The sequence below is a fragment of the Tachyglossus aculeatus genome, chromosome 4 (genome assembly GCF_015852505.1).
Source record: "Tachyglossus aculeatus isolate mTacAcu1 chromosome 4, mTacAcu1.pri, whole genome shotgun sequence".
Classification (NCBI taxonomy): domain Eukaryota; kingdom Metazoa; phylum Chordata; class Mammalia; order Monotremata; family Tachyglossidae; genus Tachyglossus; species Tachyglossus aculeatus.
In genome coordinates, this window is record NC_052069.1 from 96046051 (window position 1) to 96064764 (window position 18714).

General features: G+C 40.5%; 1 protein-coding gene across 4 annotated transcripts in view; it reads right to left on the reverse strand.

Annotated features, from left to right (window-relative positions):
• Positions 1 to 1844: 1844 nt before the first annotated feature.
• The window catches only part of WWP1 (WW domain containing E3 ubiquitin protein ligase 1), a 90443-nt gene continuing 73573 nt past the window's right edge, over positions 1845 to 18714 (reverse strand). For 3 of the 4 annotated variants that reach the window (XM_038745833.1, XM_038745832.1, XM_038745835.1), the window contains 7 exons: positions 14837 to 14970; positions 14605 to 14745; positions 11198 to 11318; positions 8292 to 8396; positions 4966 to 5062; positions 4405 to 4477; positions 1845 to 3478 (listed from right to left, as the gene is read on the reverse strand). In XM_038745833.1, coding sequence (XP_038601761.1) covers positions 3379 to 3478; positions 4405 to 4477; positions 4966 to 5062; positions 8292 to 8396; positions 11198 to 11318; positions 14605 to 14745; positions 14837 to 14970 — 771 coding nt within the window. In that variant the 3' untranslated portion in view covers positions 1845 to 3378. The remainder of the gene's footprint in view (positions 3479 to 4404; positions 4478 to 4965; positions 5063 to 8291; positions 8397 to 11197; positions 11319 to 14604; positions 14746 to 14836; positions 14971 to 18714) is intronic. The other variant, XM_038745834.1, reaches the window with a different exon arrangement.

Here is an 18714-nt window from a genome sequence, read left to right on the forward strand (position 1 = left end):
GACCTGTCACCTTCCGTACCCAGCGTTAGCTGGTGTTTGCCTAAGCCACTGCAGAGGCACCTTATATTTCTTACTAGTGCAATGGTAAGACTTTTTTCTTACCGATTTTTCAACCTGTAAGAGTTGACTTTCTTCTCACTAAAATCAAAGCTTTTTTTCTTTCAACTGTCATAGCAAGAGACGGATGCTTATTGGAGGGTAATTGAAAAAGTTGCTAGAAGCAGCATAGCCTAATGGAAAGAGCACAGGCATCCCAAGCGCTTAGTACAGTGCTCTGCACACAGTAAGCGCTCAATAAATATGATTGAATGAATGAATGGGAGTCAGAAGACCTGGGTCTGCCATTTGTCTGATTGGTGAGCTTGGGCAAGTAACTTCTCTTGCTTCAGGTGCCTTATCTGCAAAATGGGGGTTCAATACCTGTTTTCCCTCATCTCGCAATGGTCCCCTAGCCTGGTTGGCTGTAGATAATCCATGGTCCGTATTTGTAGTCCTGAGCTCAAACATCCCTCCAAAAGCAGGAACTGGTGCCTTTCTTACTTGCCAGAGGAAGTGAGAGATCATGGTTTCTGGAATCATTCTGCCCCTACCAGTATTAAAGATCACCCTGTTAATCTGTCCACCTCTCATGGTCATTTATTTTCTCCATGATGTCTCTCCCCTATTGGGGTGGATTTATAACTGCCCAAATAATTTCATCCCAAAGTACAAGCAGCAAGTTCTTTCACATAACCTAAAGCCCTGTAAATGTGTTCTTATTAAATTCAGTTGCAGATCAGTGAATCCAACCATCCACAGGTAATACCAACACCCCCACCCCCCACAATATCCACTCAACCCCTCAGGCCTGCAGCTACATTGTAGGGTTTATGACGGCTACTTCCACCCACCCTCTTCTGTCAGTGTGATAGCTAACTTTCTCAAGCCATTTCTGGCACTGGACTTCCTTTGAGCTCCATAAGCATCTACTCCCTGATTGCTGGAGGACACACAGCAGTGGGAATGGGTCTGAAGGCAAAGGTTTTCATCTCCCAGGGCTTCAGCCAAATTTGTATTCAGATTGCTCTTTGACAGGATCAGGACAGTGTAAATTATTTGCCCCTTTTGCCAGGATCTAATCTCCCCTTCACAGCTTTTCTAGACAGCAAATGAACTTTCCTGCCTATTTCAGTGACTCTTTCATCTTCCTAGTAGGATGACTCCATATCAGACCTGTTCTGCCAGAGAATAAAATGACACAGGGAGCTTCATGGCAGAGGCAGGTTCCTCTGAGTGAGGTTTTCCTGATTTCCCCTGCCTCTTCTCCTCTGGGCTGGTCTCCCACTACTCCACCTACCAGGCTTTTTTTTATGGTAGTTAAGCCACTTACTATGTGCCAAGCACTATACTAAGTGCTGGGGTAGACAAACTAATTGGTTGGACACAGTCCATGTCCCACATGGGGCTCACAGTCTTAATCCCCATTTTACAGATGAAGTAACTGAGGCACAGAGAAGTGAAGTCACTTGTCCAAGATCAGACAGCAGACAAGTGGCAGAGCTTAGAGCTTGACTGTAATTACTTGCCTAAAAAGGTAGTTTGTAATTTTCCTCTTTCATGTACTTCTTCAAACTAATTTCTTGCTGTGTCTAAATTTATCTGGTTAAATCTGTTGTACTGGAGCATATTGTTCATCACCTGACGTTTGTCATGTCTGAGGGATGCAGTTCCAACTCCATCCACAGCTTAGATGAATTATTAGGGCAAAGTTTTACAGTCTGCACAAGCTATTAAACCTACCTCTGGTTAGGGAAAGGCTGATGTGTTCCTTAGTGTCAGACGAATCCAAAAGAAATCTATTCAGGCACCTTGATCACTGCTTTTATTTTAACCTTTACAAAGGAAACTGGATTTTGAATAAAAAGGCAGAACACAATCTAAGTTAATATGTAGAAAAATAAAATTTTGGCAAAATAAACACTGTTGTATTGGGAAGATAAGTAGTATGCCAGTATTTTCTGCATTCAGTGAGTAGTGAAATAGTTGATATGTTACAGATATCACTTAATCTAAGAAATCAGTTTCATGGGTATACAAAATTTTGTATAAGTTAATGAAATTTACAGTGCATATTGAAAGCATGATACAAATGGTACTTTAAATCTTCATATTCTGTTAATAAGGAAGCACAGTTTGCTAAAAGTAGCATTTAATATAATTCATCTTGGATTTATAATTTGTTACACATCTTTGCAGTTGTTCAGCAAATGCCCTCAATACGGATAAAACAATTAAAAAGTTTCTAAATGATGTTCACTTAGGACAGAAAATAACTTGGCCTGCGTAAAAAAAATGACAAGAATGATATACACTTAATTCAGGTATAATGAATTTTACATGAATTTAAAGAGGGATGAAAATATTTAATGCTAATAGAAGATTATTAGTTTCACACTTCGAGTGTCTCAGATCTTATGTACTCCATTTGGGTTTTAGAACCAAACCTGAACACAAAAGCAGCAACAGTTCACATCACCTTTCAAATACCCCTAAGATTCAAATAACATCATTTACTATGAATTACCAGGTAAAAAAACCTTTTATAAGAGTATGAGAATTTCCCTTGTATTTTTTTCTAACTTTCCTGATTACCCACTACCCCCAGGTAACATGTAAACAAAGCTCAATGCTGCTCGATAAAGTCTGTCCCAGCCCTACAGGAGAGTCAAGTGAAAGTGGCATCAATGGCTAAACATTCACTTTATCACACATGATTTCATGAGTAAAGGTTTCGTCTTGACTTTGGCTATAACGATCAAGTAGCCGAGAAGGGGTTGCTCGGCTAGTTAGGTGGATTTTAAAATGGAACCGACAGAACCAGGCATCTGTCAGGTCAGAAAGCCAGCAGCATTTTCCTACCTACTCAAGGTAAGTTTTGGCCTAAGCCATTTAACAACACATTTTGGAAGAGCCATGCAGTAAAACAACCTTGGGAGAGGTTGCTGAAGTGAGGACGGGAAGCACCTCAGCCCTTGCTTCTGGGTCGTATGGCCAAGGTTCAAGCAAATCAGGCGCTTCGCCAGCTGAAACGCTTCGTGCACTTGGAGCTCTATAAAACTAGAGCCCTCAGCATCCATACTCATCCACTTTTTAAAGTCCCTTGTCTGCTCTAAAATTTAAGGGTGTGGGGTTTTTCCTGGTTCATCATTTCCAGGGGCAATAAATAAAGTAGAAAAGGCTGAATTACTTTGCATATCTCTGTGGAAGAACGGAGGACATTTATACTTTTAGAGTTCCAGAAAGGTCACTGTACATAACAAACAGCTTATATACAATCTCTGTGCAATTTCACTTGGCTGAGTATTTTAATACCAGAGCTTCTGAGCGAGGGAGCCCCTTTTATTCTTGTCCAAATCCCTCTGTCTCTTCGATTGCAAAAAGCAGCTTCTCTTTCAGTTGTTCATAGCTTTTATATGGCGGCAGATCCAAACGATTGAAACTGAACAGAAACAAATCAGTTCGTTTAAAATCGACCACTTTTGGGGTATAGCTAGCTTGAAAAATATAACCTAACTACTGCTTGCTAAATGTGACCCAGGGCAAGTTGCTTCACTTCTCTGTGCCTCAGTTCCCTCGTCTGTAAAACTGGGACTAGACCGTGAGCCCATGTGGGACAGGTACTATGTCCAACCCAGTTGCCCTGTACCTACCCCAGAGTTTAGGACAGTGCCTGGCATGTAATAATAATAATAATAATAATAATAATAATAATAATAATAATAATAATAATAATAATAATGCTATTTATTAAGCACTATGTACAAAGCACTGTTCTAAGCGTAGTAAGCACTTAAATACCACAATTACTATAGTTATTATTATGATCAACAGCATTAATGTGCTTGGAAAAAATTATTCTTGCCCTCAAGAAGCTACTACTGGGGAAAATAGTCAATACAAATGATAGATAGCAAACGGTGAGTAAGGGGATCAAATCAAGGAAGGCCACATAGGTAGAAGCCAAGGCTATGATGGGGCTATATATGACCTGGGTGTGTGGGTGTTTTTTTCCACTTCTTCTCAAACCTCCAAAACTGGGTCCCCTGATAATTAATCTAGTCCAGATCAGCAGCCCAGAAACAAGTGTTACAGGTTATAATTCCAAGACTGACTGACTTGGTAAAACCATTTTCCTCTTTACTCAGGTACAAAATTCAAGACCGACAACTAAGAGTTCCATGAAGAATAAAGCATTAATTCTAAATATGGCTCTTACTCATTTTAGACAGTGAAAAGCCATACATTCCATTGTAAGCCGGCTATTTTAATAAGCTATTGGATCAAAAAATGGTTTTGTGCCTTTTTGTGAAGGCAGGTTGGCAGGAGCTGACCACAGAGAGGACTGGAATTTTTATTTGTACTTACCAGGTATGACTTCTTGGCAACCAGGTTTCCTTCCCAACTTTTTCAATGCAAAACTTTTGAGGGCCATTACTTCCTGAATAGAGAAACAAAATAAGGCTTAGCAGGCTTTTTTTTTACCTTTGCTTTTAAACAGCTTCATAATGAGAACCTCAGAAAATCTTTGGTGAGAACTACTCCATCATCCTTTGCCTAGATTCCTCTCTCCACTGCTCACCAAGAGGCGCAATAGGGGATGAGAAGTACTGTAGAGTTAAGCCTCTGCTGTGGACCTCCTCTACCCAACCTCACAAGGAGAACAATGCCAAGGCCTGTCGGGAACGTCTGGGGAGCAAATCCAGCCTAGCCAAGACCTAATCCTGACAGGGATGAGGAGAGGAAGGAGAATATGGCCTTCAGCCCCAGCCAGAGCAGTTATTCTGGGGAGAGTCTTGAACAGGACAGGACATCCAGGTTTAGGGTGCAGTCAAAGGGCAATTCAACTGAAAGGGGATCTAATAATAACCCGATCTGTTCTGAAAAGTTCTAAAATCTCCAAAGCAGCATCGACAGACTTCAATTTACCCATGAGTTCAGCAAATCCTCCTAAGGGAAGGCGGCAGGTTCCGGTGACAAACTGCATCAATCGCATCCTAACTTCATTGTCCGTTTCCTTCACAAACTGAAACAGAGAGTGCTTAAACCTATCTTACACTGAAATGCAAAACCCAGAGCCATTTCCCAAACCAAGATCAACTGGGGGCATTGTAAAAAGCCGTGTTAACAACGTGAGCCAATAGAAGGGGGAAGGGTTGGGGGCCAACATTATTTTTAATGGTTTTACCAGAATATTTTCAAATAACTGGTGATTAATTTTCCAAATCTATTATTTTGGTCATTTTTTTTTTACCTAAAAAAAATTCCTTAGCATTACTGTGCTCGAGTCAGCTGTATGCCATCATTTTTTTTCACAATTATAATTTTACATTAGATTACTGTGCTCGAGTCAGCTGTATGCCATCATTTTTTCTTTCACAATTATAATTTTACGTTAGTTCACAGTTGCCATGGTTGTTTTAAGCAGTCAGAAAGCTCAAATGTCCAGAAAAGAGAAAAATGATTTCTCTCAATCAGTTGCAGCACAAAAACCTGATATCCAGCTTCAGGCTCTTGGGTAATCTGTTTCTTCCAGATTTCTCTTAACAACAGTACTGTTCCTCCCTCTCCCTTTCTCCCTGGATATTATCCAGCCCAAGTCTTTTCACCTTAAATGATTTTCTTAATTGTAACTGTTCTGGTCACAACTTTTTTCAGGCAAGTAAAAAACAAGCTTGATTATTTCTCTATGCATATGACATTTTTCCTCTCTTTCAAATTATTTTTAACTAACTGAAATAGTATTCACTTGTCTGTAATCCCAAACCCTAAAAGGCCCAAAGGAAGCCACATCTGAATGCCCAAACTTCTTCTTTTTAAAGTAAATCTCAATGATGAACCCCTTTGTTGTAATTTTCCTAAAACTATAAAGTGGAAATAACTTCATTCATTCATTCAATCGTATTTATTGAGCACTTACTGTGTGCAGGGCACTGTTCTAAGCACTTGAGAAGTACAAGCTGGCAACATATAGAGACAGTCCCTACCCAACAACAGGCTCACAGTCTTGCACTGGCAATGTAGAAAAATATTTAATTATAATTTCATTTTGTGCCCTTCACATTAAATATTTTCATGGACATGGGGCTTGTGGTGGGCTATTAGAGCGAAACGTTAAAGATGCTAAGTAGTCTATCCCTAACTCTGAGGATGGATGTCAAGAAGGTCTCTAGATATCCTGAGGCCCTAGTCAAACTACAATTAAGCTGACCCAACATGGCATTGCTTGTGGATTTATGATGGGGGCAGAGAAATGGTGTGATAAGAAATTGGTCAGCGTAAGTTCAAGAGAAAGGAGGAATTTTAAAAGCAGGAATAAGTGTGATGTAAGGTTATTAGGGCTGGGCCTCCACCTAACCCGAAAGATAAGGTCACAGAATTGATCAGTTCAGAAGAGACTTCCCAAGAGGAGCAGGTGCCCTGCACTGTGGAAAGAGGCAGACCACCATTTAACTGAATGGATTTACTGAGTTGGGGAGAAAGGGACGAGGTAAAAAGACACTATGACATAGCTAGCAACTTGCTAAAGAAAAAGTTATATGCAATTAAATGCATATAAGAAGTGGTTTTTGTTAAATGCTTACTATGGCCAAATGTGATACTAAGCTCTGGGGTAGATACAAGATTATCAGTTCAGTCAAAGTTAAAGAGGGAAGGAGAACAGGTAGTTGATCCCCATTTTATAAAGAAATTGAGGCACAGAGAAGTGACTCACCCAAGGTTGCACTGCCTGCCATGACCAAGGATTAAAACACAGGTTGTCTGAATCCCAGGCCTGAGCCCTTTCTTCTCTGCCATACGTTTCTCATATAATTAAAATACTTGTCCAACAATATGAGTTGTTAATTTTATGGGAATTACCTATACTCTACTTTTTCTAAACCATATTATGATAGATTTCCTTCTGAGTTCTGGTTATGCACCCTGAGAGCATACCATAACCACTGCTTATATACTAACTCACTTTTGTAGCCCCTTTCCGTTCTTCCCGGATCTGTAAATTATCTTAGTATCTGTCTCCCCCAGTAGACTGTAAACTCAGTGAGGCCAGAAATCACATCTGTTAATGGTGAGCTGCACACAGTTGGCATTCAAGAGAAAAAATTGATTTCTTGATAAACCACATCATTCCCTCTTAGTGAGGTTTCAAAACTATCTGATTAATAATAACTTTGGTATTTGTTAGAGCCTACTATGTATATTAAGCACTGGGGTAGATATAAGATAATCAGGTCCCACATGGGGCTCACAGTCTAAGAAGGAGGGAAAACAGGTACTGAATCCCCCTTTTGCAGATGAGGGAACTGAGGCACAGAGAAGTTAAATGTCTTGCCCATGATCACATGGCAAGGTAAGAGGCAGAGCCGGGATTAGAAAAGGGGTCTTTTGATTCCCAGGCCCATGCTCTTTCCACTAGGCCACATTGTTTCTCCAAGCTGATTAATAATTAAATGGAATTTATATCACCCCTTCCTAGCAAATTAAGTACTTGGGTATCAGGTTAATAAAACAACAGAAATCTGGGACAAAATATAGGAATTTGTATCAAATGACAATTTTCCTAAAACATTAAGTCTTTCAAGAACACAACCTTGCAATAGCATAAAATATTAGAGAAGCAACATGGCTCAGCATAAAGAACCTGGGTTTGGGAGTCAGAGGTCATGGGTTCTAATCCCAGTTCTACCACATGTCAGCTGTGTGACTTTGGGCAAGTCACTTAACTTCTCTGTGCCTCAGTTACCTCACCTGTAAAATAGGAATTAAGACTGTGAGCCCCACGTGGGACAACCTGATCACCGTGTATCCCCACAGCGCTTAAAACAGTCCTTTGCACATAGTAAGCTCTTTACAAATACCATCATTATCATTATTATTGAAATGATAATGTTTTCTTTGAGATTCTGGATAGCATTCAAGACATTAAAATCGGTGGCTCCTAATGCAGTCCTGCTTAAAGTGCATTTTGCTAAACACCTAAAGGAATAAGATAGCTGGAGGCCTTAATAGTATTTAGCTTCAGAAAAGAGACAGGCCAAAGTGTGGATTCAGTGTTAGGGTAGAAATGCTGGTAAATTTTACATACGTATATGTATATATGTATAAAACATATATACATTGTCTCAGTGCTAATATTAATGTGAGATACTATTATATTGCCAAAAGAATGCTTTCAGAAGGACTCCAAAAGTATACATCTCAAGCCAACATTTTCCAGGAAACAACTGATTTTGAAATGGTAAAATGTAAAATACCTGCCAGAACCAAATGATCTGCTTGCTATTTCTTGTGTAATGCCGATAAACTGTATTTCTCTGCCAGTCAGCTAAATCGACCTCCTGCATGCCACATAACATAACCTGTGAAACAAACAGCAACCATGATTAAGAAACACAAGGAGTAATTATCCTGATAGTTGGTGAGGGAAATATTGATTCCAACTAACAGGTCCAATACAGCTTGTACTACACAGCTAAAAGTGTGGTGTTCTATGCACTGAAGAAAATTGAGCCCACAAAGGATTACAAAAACTCATCTCCTGAAATCCCCTCTCCTCCAGGTGGCTGTCACAGATGATTTTTTCTTCTTCCCAGTTCCCATCTGCACTATCATCTCAGCACTTTCGCATTCACTACTTCTCATTATGCTTTTTTAGTAGAGATCACTTTTCATTTTATAACTGTCTGCACCCTGGCTCCTATTTGTAGGGTTCATTTAGGTATTTGTTAGGCATTAGTAACGTGTAAAGTACAATGCTAAACGCTGGGGCAGAACTGAGATAATCAGGTTGGACACAGTCCCTGTTTCAATTGGGGCTTAGTCTGTATCAATGGTATTTACTGAGCACTTATTGTATGCAGAGCACTGTACAAAGCACCTGGGAGAATACAATTCAACAGAGATGATAGACACGTTCCATGTCCACAATGACTTGAGTAGTATTTTATGTGCTTCTTGTGGGCAGGGAATGTGTCTACCAGTGCTGTTGTATTGTACTCTCTCAAATGCTTAGTACAGTGCTCTGCACACAGTAAGTCCTCAATAAATGATTAATGTCTGTGTCCCCAGGTAGAGTGAAATCTCCTTAATAATAATAATTAAGGAATTTGTTAAGCGCTTACTATGTGCCAAGTACTGTTCTAAGCACTGGGATAGATACAAGGTAATCACGCTGTCCCACGTGGGGTTCATAGTCTTAATCCCCATTTTACACACGAGGTAACAGGCACAGAGAAGTTAAATGGCTTGCCCAACATCACACAGCAGACAAGTGGCAGAGTTGAGATTAGAACCCACGTCCTCTGACTCCCAAGCCCATGCTCTTGCCACTAAGCCATGCTGCTTCTTCTGTCTTCTACTGTAGAAGTGAATAAGCACAGTGCTCTGCCCACAGATACTCAGCTACTACTGATTGATAAAATGTCAGGATATTTTCCCCCAAAACATTCATTTAGACTTCACTTGCTGATGAAAAGTGTAAGTATTTAAATGTAAATGTATTTAAAAGGACAAAGTTCAAATGGGTATTTCACCTGTGAAATGCTCTATTATATTAACTACTCATTAAAATTTGAATGCCCAATGTTCTACAAATTCATAGTACAAATCACATTTTTAAAATTATAAAATATTGATTTTTACACAAAGACGGTGAATGTTAGAGTCTTAAACTTTAAGAAAATAGTAAGTTTTTAAACATGAGCTGCATGTTAAATTGAAACGTGAAACATATTTGTTTTCTGGGCCCAAAGTGGACCAATCTCATTTTATCCTTCTGCCTCCTGTAGTGTCCACAAGAAACCCAGAAACTGCAGGAAAAAGGGTCACTGAGAAGTAAGGCCATGTAGCTAACTCAGGCAGATAACTGAGGATCTTTTCAAAATGAATGTTTATGAATTCACTCTCTACAATACTGATTGTGGTATTTGTTAGGCTCTTATTACATGCCAAGACCTGTATTAAGCACTAGAGTATATACAACATAACCAGGTCCTCACATTCTAAGTAGGAAGGAGGCCAGGAACTGATTCCCCATTTTGCTGATGAGGGAACTGAGACACAAGTGGCCAAGCTAGGATTAGAAACCAGGTCTTCTGTCTCCCAGGCCTGTGCTCTTCCCACGAGGCCATGCTGTTTTTCTCTCTAAGTCTGGATAACCAGTGATGCAAAATTGAGAAAAACAGAATTGGCTTTGGGCTATTACACTATATTAGCCTTGAAAGTTCATTTTGAAAAAAAAAAAAGCAATTGCTTGGCTGTGCCAGCAGTCACCAACAACACAGTATCCTTAGGAGAACCATCTGGGGCTGGAACCAGTTGAGGTGGAGCAAGAAGCACTAGCAGCCTTCTGCTCTGCCTCTTCCCCAGCGAGACTGCAGTGTCATCAAAAAAGTGAAGGAATTGAGGTCAGGGATCGATTAGCTATGATCAATCCACTCCTCCCACCTAAACATGTGCCAAAAGGCCAGAGGGATAAAGATGAGCCGACATCCACCCAAAATTTAACCTGTCAATTTGTACTCCCTCTGCATGGCCAGGATAGGGGTGTTAGCTTAGGGCTCTAACAGCCAGTGAGGTTGACACAACTGTAATAGTGGGAGCTAAGAATTTCATTTGCAGTTTGTTGGGGGATTTCGTGTTATTTACATGCTCATTTCAACTATATCTATATATGTACAACACACACACATGTGAACTACCTGGTTCCTGGGTTTTGCTACTTCTATTTTTATGCTTTTGCAATACAACATGTTCTAAAGCAAACCTTCAGGAAAGGCCCTCAAACTCAAGATGGAGATTTCCACAGTTTTCTCTGAGGTCCAGGCCCCTGGTCTGACCTGCAGAAGCCCCCCTCCCTCTGAGGACCCTGCTTATAGGGGATCTGCCCAGGAAATAAGTGCTAGTGTTGCTGCTCTTCTGGCTGGCTGATGCCCCAGGACAATCCTCTCACTCAACTTGGGTGCCTGGAGGTGGATCAGTGAGATCTGGAACTCAAAACTGTTAATCGTACTTACTGAGCACTTACTGTGTGCAGAACACTGTTCTAAGCACTTGGTAGAGGACAATACAACAATATAACAAACACATTCCCTGCCCACAACGAATACACATTCAACATTTCCAATCCTAAAATAAGGACTTCAGCCAAAGAGAACCTGACCTCCAATTCCTTTTCATCAAAATACTGAAGCCACTGAAGAGGAACAACTTCATTAAAACCATCTAAAAACGCTTTGGTCTGCTCTTGCACGCCTCGAGAAAAGCGCCATTCTGCCATTAACCTGAAAGACAAAAACATTTTCAAAACAAGACGCTGAAATGTATATATGTATATATGTTTGTACGTATTTATTACTCTATTTATTTATTTTGCTTGTATATATCTATTCTATTTGTTGTACTTTGTTAGTATGTTTGGTTTTGTTCTCTGTCTCCCCCTTTTAGACTGTGAGCCCACTGTTGGGTAGGGACTGTCTCCATATGTTGCCAATTTGTACTTCCCAAGCCCTTAGTACAGTGCTCTGCACATAGTAAGCGCTCAATAAACACGACTGATGATGAAATGAGGAAAATACTGGAGCGTCCTGTGGCATTTTGATCCCTATGAGGCTCTGTATTCACTCTTCTCCTTTTAATTATTACATAAACTACTCATTTTTAGAGGAATTATTAACACTATTATAGCTGAGTTTCAGTAAGACTCAGACACAAGCATTCATAACTAGTTTATCAAATAAACCTGTCTTCTCTTTGCAGACAAAAGTGAAATCTGCCATAAATTGCTACAACTCAGCATTTCGATGCTAAAACTATGATTTGCAAACAAGATTGACTTCAGATGTTTGTTGGTGTGAGGTGGGGAGGTAAGGGAGAAAGGATTGTGTAACTTGTCTGCCAACTGTGGTGTACTCTCCCAGTACCACTGATTAATTAATAGAGGGCAGAACCAAAACGGGAAGGAGCAGAAGGCTAATACCACTTTTCCTATTCTTATAGGGTCCCAAGGCCGGGTGAAGGCAAGCCAACTCCTGGCCTTGCCTTTCCCCGGTTCCCCCCATCTCTCCTGCTGGCGGCATTCTCAGAGGATACAGCAGGGGATGGCGCTCCAGAGCCATAAGACAAGTTTAAATAATGATAATGATGGCATTTGTTAAGCAGTTACTATGTGCCAGGCACTAGACTAAGCGCTAGGGTGGAAAATCGAGTTGGACACAGTCCCTGTTCCATTAGGGGGCTCGCAGTCTCAATCCCCATTTTACAGATGAGGTCACTGAGGCACAGAAAAGTAAAGTGACTTGCCCAAGGTCACACAGGAGACAAGTGGTGGAGATGAGATTAGAACCCATTACCTTCTGATTCCCCGGCCCCTGCTCCATCCATTACACCACGCTGTTTTTCCAAAGCCTGCAAAGATGTGGCTCCAGACCCTTCTCAGCCGAGTGCCTGCTGCCACCTCGACACCATGACCAATGGGGTCAGAGTGGACACTCAGTAAAAACCACTAATTGATTAGGAAAACCAGCCCACAGGTCCAAGGATCTGAATCCCACTGGGTTCCCAAAGAGTCCCCCAGGCTGCTTGGGTAGATCAAGACAGGTGAAGACAGGTGGACAGCTCATCCCCACAAGTCTCTAAATAGCTCTGGTAAGGTGAGAACCACCACAGCGGCAACAGTGAGTACCTTGACCTTCTTCTCCCTCCCCAGACTCTCTTTCACTTTCCTACTCTTTCTCTGTCTCTCCAACTCCCATTCCCTTTTCCCCGGCCTAGCTCCTTCCCTTCAAGTTCCTTTTTTTTCCTCCCTTTCCTCTTTTGCTCTCCCCTCTGGATGCTCTGCTCCAAGGTCACCTCTGCACTCAAAATCAAAAATTGGCACTCTGGGTTGAACCACAAACTTGAAAAAAGAGCTCTTCTTGCCAAACTGCACTCTCCCTGTTTGTCTTCGTGGAAGAGCTGGGGCTATGCACAGAATGTATATGCACATTTTAGTATAATGCATTCTGGATGAGGGTTCTACTCAGGCAGATTATAAATCAATCCTTGAACAATCTATAGAGCAGAAAAAAGGTAAAACAGTTTTTCAAAAAGACAATTAAATATATTCCTGGCACCCCAAACAATGTATATGAAGAAGAAAAACATATTTGCCAATTGGAGAATGACTAAAATAAACATCATGAAAACTTTTTAAAAGGAATGAGCAAAATATACCAATTAAAGCAATTTGTTAACATAACTCAGGAGGTGCAGAACAGAAAGGGTAACACAAAAGGACTGAAGCCAATTCCTCCTGAAGAACTAAAGGACAATACCCTATAGTAGAAGGGAGAAGCAGATGTTCGACTGCTTTAAAACAATCACCGGGCTCCCTCCTTCCTCACCTCACTCTTCACCTACTACAACCCAGCCCATACACCTCACTCCTCTAATGCCAACCTACTCACTGTACCTCCATCTTGTCTACCTCGCTGCCGACCTCTCATCCACATCCTGCCTCTGGCCTGGAACACCCACCTTCTTTAATATCTGACAGACAATTACTCTTCCTATCTTCAAAGCCTTATTGAAAGCACACCTTCTCCAAGAGGCCTTCCCTGATTAAGCCCTCCTTTCCTTTTCTTCCACTCCCTTCTGTGTCGTTATGACTTGCTCCCTTCACTCATGCCCCCTCGCAGCCCCACAGTACTTATGTACATACTCATTATTTACTTATTTATATTAATGTCTGTCTCCTCCTCTAGATTATGAGCTCGATGTGGTCAGAAAATGCGTCTGTTATATTGTACTCTCCCAAGCGCTTAATACAGTGCTGTGCACTCAGTAAGCACTCAATAAATATAATTGATTGATTGTTATGTTATCCTCACTATCAGAAAGGAAACCAGAAAAACAGAGGTGGCTAATAAATTCATTGGCCACTCTGCCTCTTCAATTTGTCATAACAGCAGAAGTTTTCCACAAAAACCAATGTAATGTTGCTGGCTCTTGGTAGTTCAGAGAAAAGAGGTGCAAAATGCTAATCAAGCATATTTACTGAGGGCTTACTGTGTGCAGAGTGCTGCACTAAGCACTTGGGAGAGTACAATAAAACAGAGTTGGCAGACATGTTCTCTGCCCACAACAAATTTACAGTCTAGATGGGGAGACAGGCACTAAAAGGAATAAATATATTACAGATATTTATATAAGTGTCATGGGGCTGAGGGAGGTGTGACTAAAGGGTGCAAATCCAAGTGCAAAGTCGATGCAGAAAGGAGTGGGAGAAGTGAAAACGAGGGCTTTGGGGAAGCCCTCTTGGAGGAAATGTGTTTTCAATAAGGCTTTGAAAGGTGGGTAGAGAGTAATCATTTGTTGGATATGAAGAGGGAAGGCTAAGCATAGTTCTTGGATAAAGTGTAAAATGAGAACCAATAAGAACTACAAACTCTGAAGCTACATTTTGTGCAAAGAATGTTTAAAATGAACCTCATCATTCAGAACCTTTGGTTATTTATGGAATTCTATTGTGACCTCCCTCCAGAATAAAGTTCTTCTCTAAGAAGGTTTTGTATATATTAGTTATCCTACCCAATATATTCTTCTTTGTTCTCCTCAGTTACCAGGATATTGGAGCCTCCCAATTTCAGATCATGAGAAGTAACTTTGCCCAGTATCTCCATGTCAACAGAAAAGTACATTTCTAATCCACATTCTTCAATATTGTTGTCTCTAGGTAAAGGAAAATATTAAATTTACATAAACCAAAAGTATGAATTAATTTTTAAAAATGCACATTTGAAAAAAAAACACATCCACAAACCTTATCCAAATAAGAGAGTTGTAAAATTCCGTATCAATAGATTCCAAATCCTTAATTGTAAGCTTCTTACTTAACATTCGTTTGTAGAATGGCAGCGAAAAACCAGTGTCAATAAATTTGCCATGAAAGAGTGCCTGCCAAAAAATTACGTATTTATTTATTTACAGGTATAAATACAAATGATTATTTCTTTTCAGACCTCACAGATAAATGAGCTACAAAAAATTCTCTAAATAGCCCAAAAGGCACAGAGTAGCTGACATAAATCACCATCACTTCTCAGAGGGGCATATCAAATGAAAGGACAAAAACAAATTTTGAGAGCTCAAATTCAAGGGTCTAATGTTAACCCAATATGCAAGTTAAAGAGTTACATTCCTTCCTCCTATATTAGAAGAAAGTCCCAGTACCACAGTTCTCCTGCCTATCAATATTGTGCTTAACCACAATCTTCTAGACTGTGAGCCTACTGTTCGGTAGGGACTGTCTCTATATGTTGCCAACTTGTACTTCCCAAGTGCTCAGTACAGTGCTCTGCACACAGTAAGCGCTGAATAAATACGATTGATTAACCAGTTGTAAAAACGGATCTATTTCTTATTACATATTAATCAAGAACTGACTCTTTATATCATCTAATTATATTATAAAACAGATGCTAAAAGCAAGGCAAATTAACTAATGTGCATAAAACAAAGGTTACCAATGCTTTTAAGTTACTTAGACAATCACTTTTTTTAATTTTTTAAATAACACTTTAGTGGGGTTGGGGAAGCATGACTACAAAAAGGAACTCTGTTTTAGTTCATTAGATTATTGTGAATTTTCATTTTAATATGACTCCATTTTGCCTCTGAAGATCTAGAATGTTTTCTAAAACTTATTTTATAGTAACTGAGTTTTAAGAGAAGCAGTGTGGCCTACTGGACAGAGCACAGGCCTGGAAGTCAGAAGGATCTGGGTTCTAATCCCGCCTCTTCCACTTGTCTGCTGTGTGACTTTGGGCAAGTCACTGAACTTCTCTGTGCCTCTTTGTCTCATCTGTAAAATGGGGATAAAGACTGTGAGTGCCATATGGAATAGGGACCTTGTCTAATCTGATTAATTTGAATCTACCCCAGTGCTTAACATAGTATCATAATTACTATTTACTATTGGATAACATACATCCCAAGAGTGAGTAGAGATTGCTTACACTCATATCAAAGGCAAGAGAAAGGTACTATAGAACCATTAAACATTATCAGCCTCTTCAAAATCACTTACTTTAATTCTTGTTGTTCCCCAAGTGATTATAATAATAATAGTATTTGTTAAGTGCTTACTACACGCCAAGAACTGTTCTAAGAGGGGATCATAGTCTAAGAAGAAGACAGGTTATGAGTCTACCACTCTTTTGTATTGTACTCTCCAAAGGGCTTAGTCTTGTGCTCTGCACTCAGTAAGTGCTCGAACACCACTGATTAGAACAGGTATTGAATCCCCATTCTACAGATGAGGAAATTGAAACACAGAGCAGTTATGTGGCTTGCCCCATATGACAGAGCAGAAAATTTGCAGAACCAAGAGCAGAACCCAAATCTTCTGACTCCCAGGCCCACACACCTTTCATTAGGCCATTCTGCTTCTCTACTCTAGAATGTGTTTTAAGTTATTTTTAGTGTAAGAAAATGAACTGCAGTAAATCATAAGGCCTAATAAGCATCCTTCCAGAAGTTCTAAAGGAATTAGACTACTTAAATTGCTAAATACACATAAGTTACCACAAATGGATTCTCTATCCTAGAAGTGAATTACATTCTACTCTGCCTGACTTAAAAAAAAAACGCTTCACAACAACACATATTTTCTCCTCTACTGAACCTTTCATTCATCATCATCAGTGGTATTTATTGAGTGTTTACTGTTTGCAGAGCTCTGTACTATGTGCTTGGTAGACATGTTCCCTGTCCATAATGAGCTAAGAGTTCTAGAGACATGGGGGATCATTAACAATTAATGTACTTAGAGAAACAATTCATTCATTCTATCATATTACTGAGCGATTACTGTTTGAGGGCACTGTACTAAGCACTTGGAAAGGACAATACAGCAATAAAGAGAGACAATCCCTGACCACAAAGGGCTTACAATGTGTGTGTATGTGTGTGTCGGTGGTGGTGGGGGGTGATATTAATGGACTTGAAGTTCTCTGGAAAAGCAAAATTAACACTGAATTACATAAATCACACTAGCGGCAAAGGAATTTAAGAACTAGAGAGTGAAAGAGATAATTTGGTCAGAGATTAAAACATATATATAATAATTAATTCAGAAAGTGATACCTGGCTTTTGGTATAATATCTGGGAGTAATTCCAACCTTGTACAATAGAAACAGTATTAGAAACTGGGTTTTTTTCATAGACACACAAAACCCAACTTTTTTTTAATAGTACTTGTTTAGCACTTTATGTCAGCACTGTTTTATGTCCTGGGGTAGGTTCAGGTTAATTAGGTAGAACACAGTCAATGTCCCACAAAGGGCTCAGTCTTAACCCCCATTTTACAGTTGAGGAAATTGAGGCACAGAAAAATCAAGTGATTTGTTCATGGTTACAGACCAGGCTAGTGGAAGAGCTGGGATTAGAACCCAGGTCCTCTGGCTCCCAGGCGCATACCTGATCATCTAGGCTATGCTGCTTCAGTTACCATTATTTAAATGAGAACTTAAAGAAATCCTCTGTTTTTGAAAATCTGGAACATTTCATTACATATCTCCTCTAGGAAGCTTTCTTTGACTAAACTTTCATTTCCTTCCCCATTGTATTATCCATAACTACTGCTTCACCTACGCATGCATCTTTGTACTAAGGTACTTCCCCTACCTGTAATTTATTTCAATGTCTGTCTCCCCTGTTAGGTCATAAACTCCTTAAGAGGAAGAATTGTGTCTACTAACTCTCCCAAGTACGCTGCTCTGCACATAGAAAGCACTCAATAAATGCTACTGACTGATCATGTTAAAATTTCTTCTGTGATATTTGGGGATACCCTTAAAATAATAATGATTTGTAAGCACAATGCATTGTGCTAAATTCGAGAGTAGATACAACGTAATCAGGTCAGACACAGTACCTGTCCTGCATGCACCGTCTCCGCTACTCTTCCATCCTTCCCAGCAGTATCCTCAGATGAGATCTCCTCCCTCCTCTCAAGTGCTACTCTGGCCACCTGTGCTACTGACCCCATTCCCTCTCATCTTATGAAATCTCTCACTCCGTCCCTCCTCCCCTCAACTTCCATCTTCAACCGCTCACTCGCCACTGGTTCCTTCCCCTCTACCTTCAAACATGCCCACGTCTCCCCCATCCTAAAAAAACCCTCTCTTGACCCCAACTCCCCTTCTAGTTATCGCCCTATCTCCCTCCTACCATTCCTTTCCAAATTCCCTGAACGAGTTGTCTACACTCGCTGCCTCAAATTCCTCAACGCCAACTCTCTCCTCGACCCCCTCCAATCTGGCTTCCGTCCCCTACATTCCACCAGAACTGCCCTCTCAGAGGTCACCAATGACCTCCTGCTTGCCAAATCCAACGGCTCCTACTCTATCCTAATCCTCCTCGACCTCTCAGCTGCCTTCAACACTGTTGACCACCCCTTCTCCTCAACATGCTAGCCAACATTGGCTTCACAGACACTGTCCTCTTCTGGTTCTCCTCATCTCTCCGGCCATTCATTCTCAGTCTCTTTTGCGGGCTCCTCCTCCCCCTCCCATCCCCTTACTGTAGGGGTTCCTCAAGGGTCAGTTCTTGGTCCCCTTCTGTTCTCTATCTGCACTCACTCCCTTGGTGAATTCATTCGCTCCCACGGCTTCAACTATCATCTCTACGCTGATGAC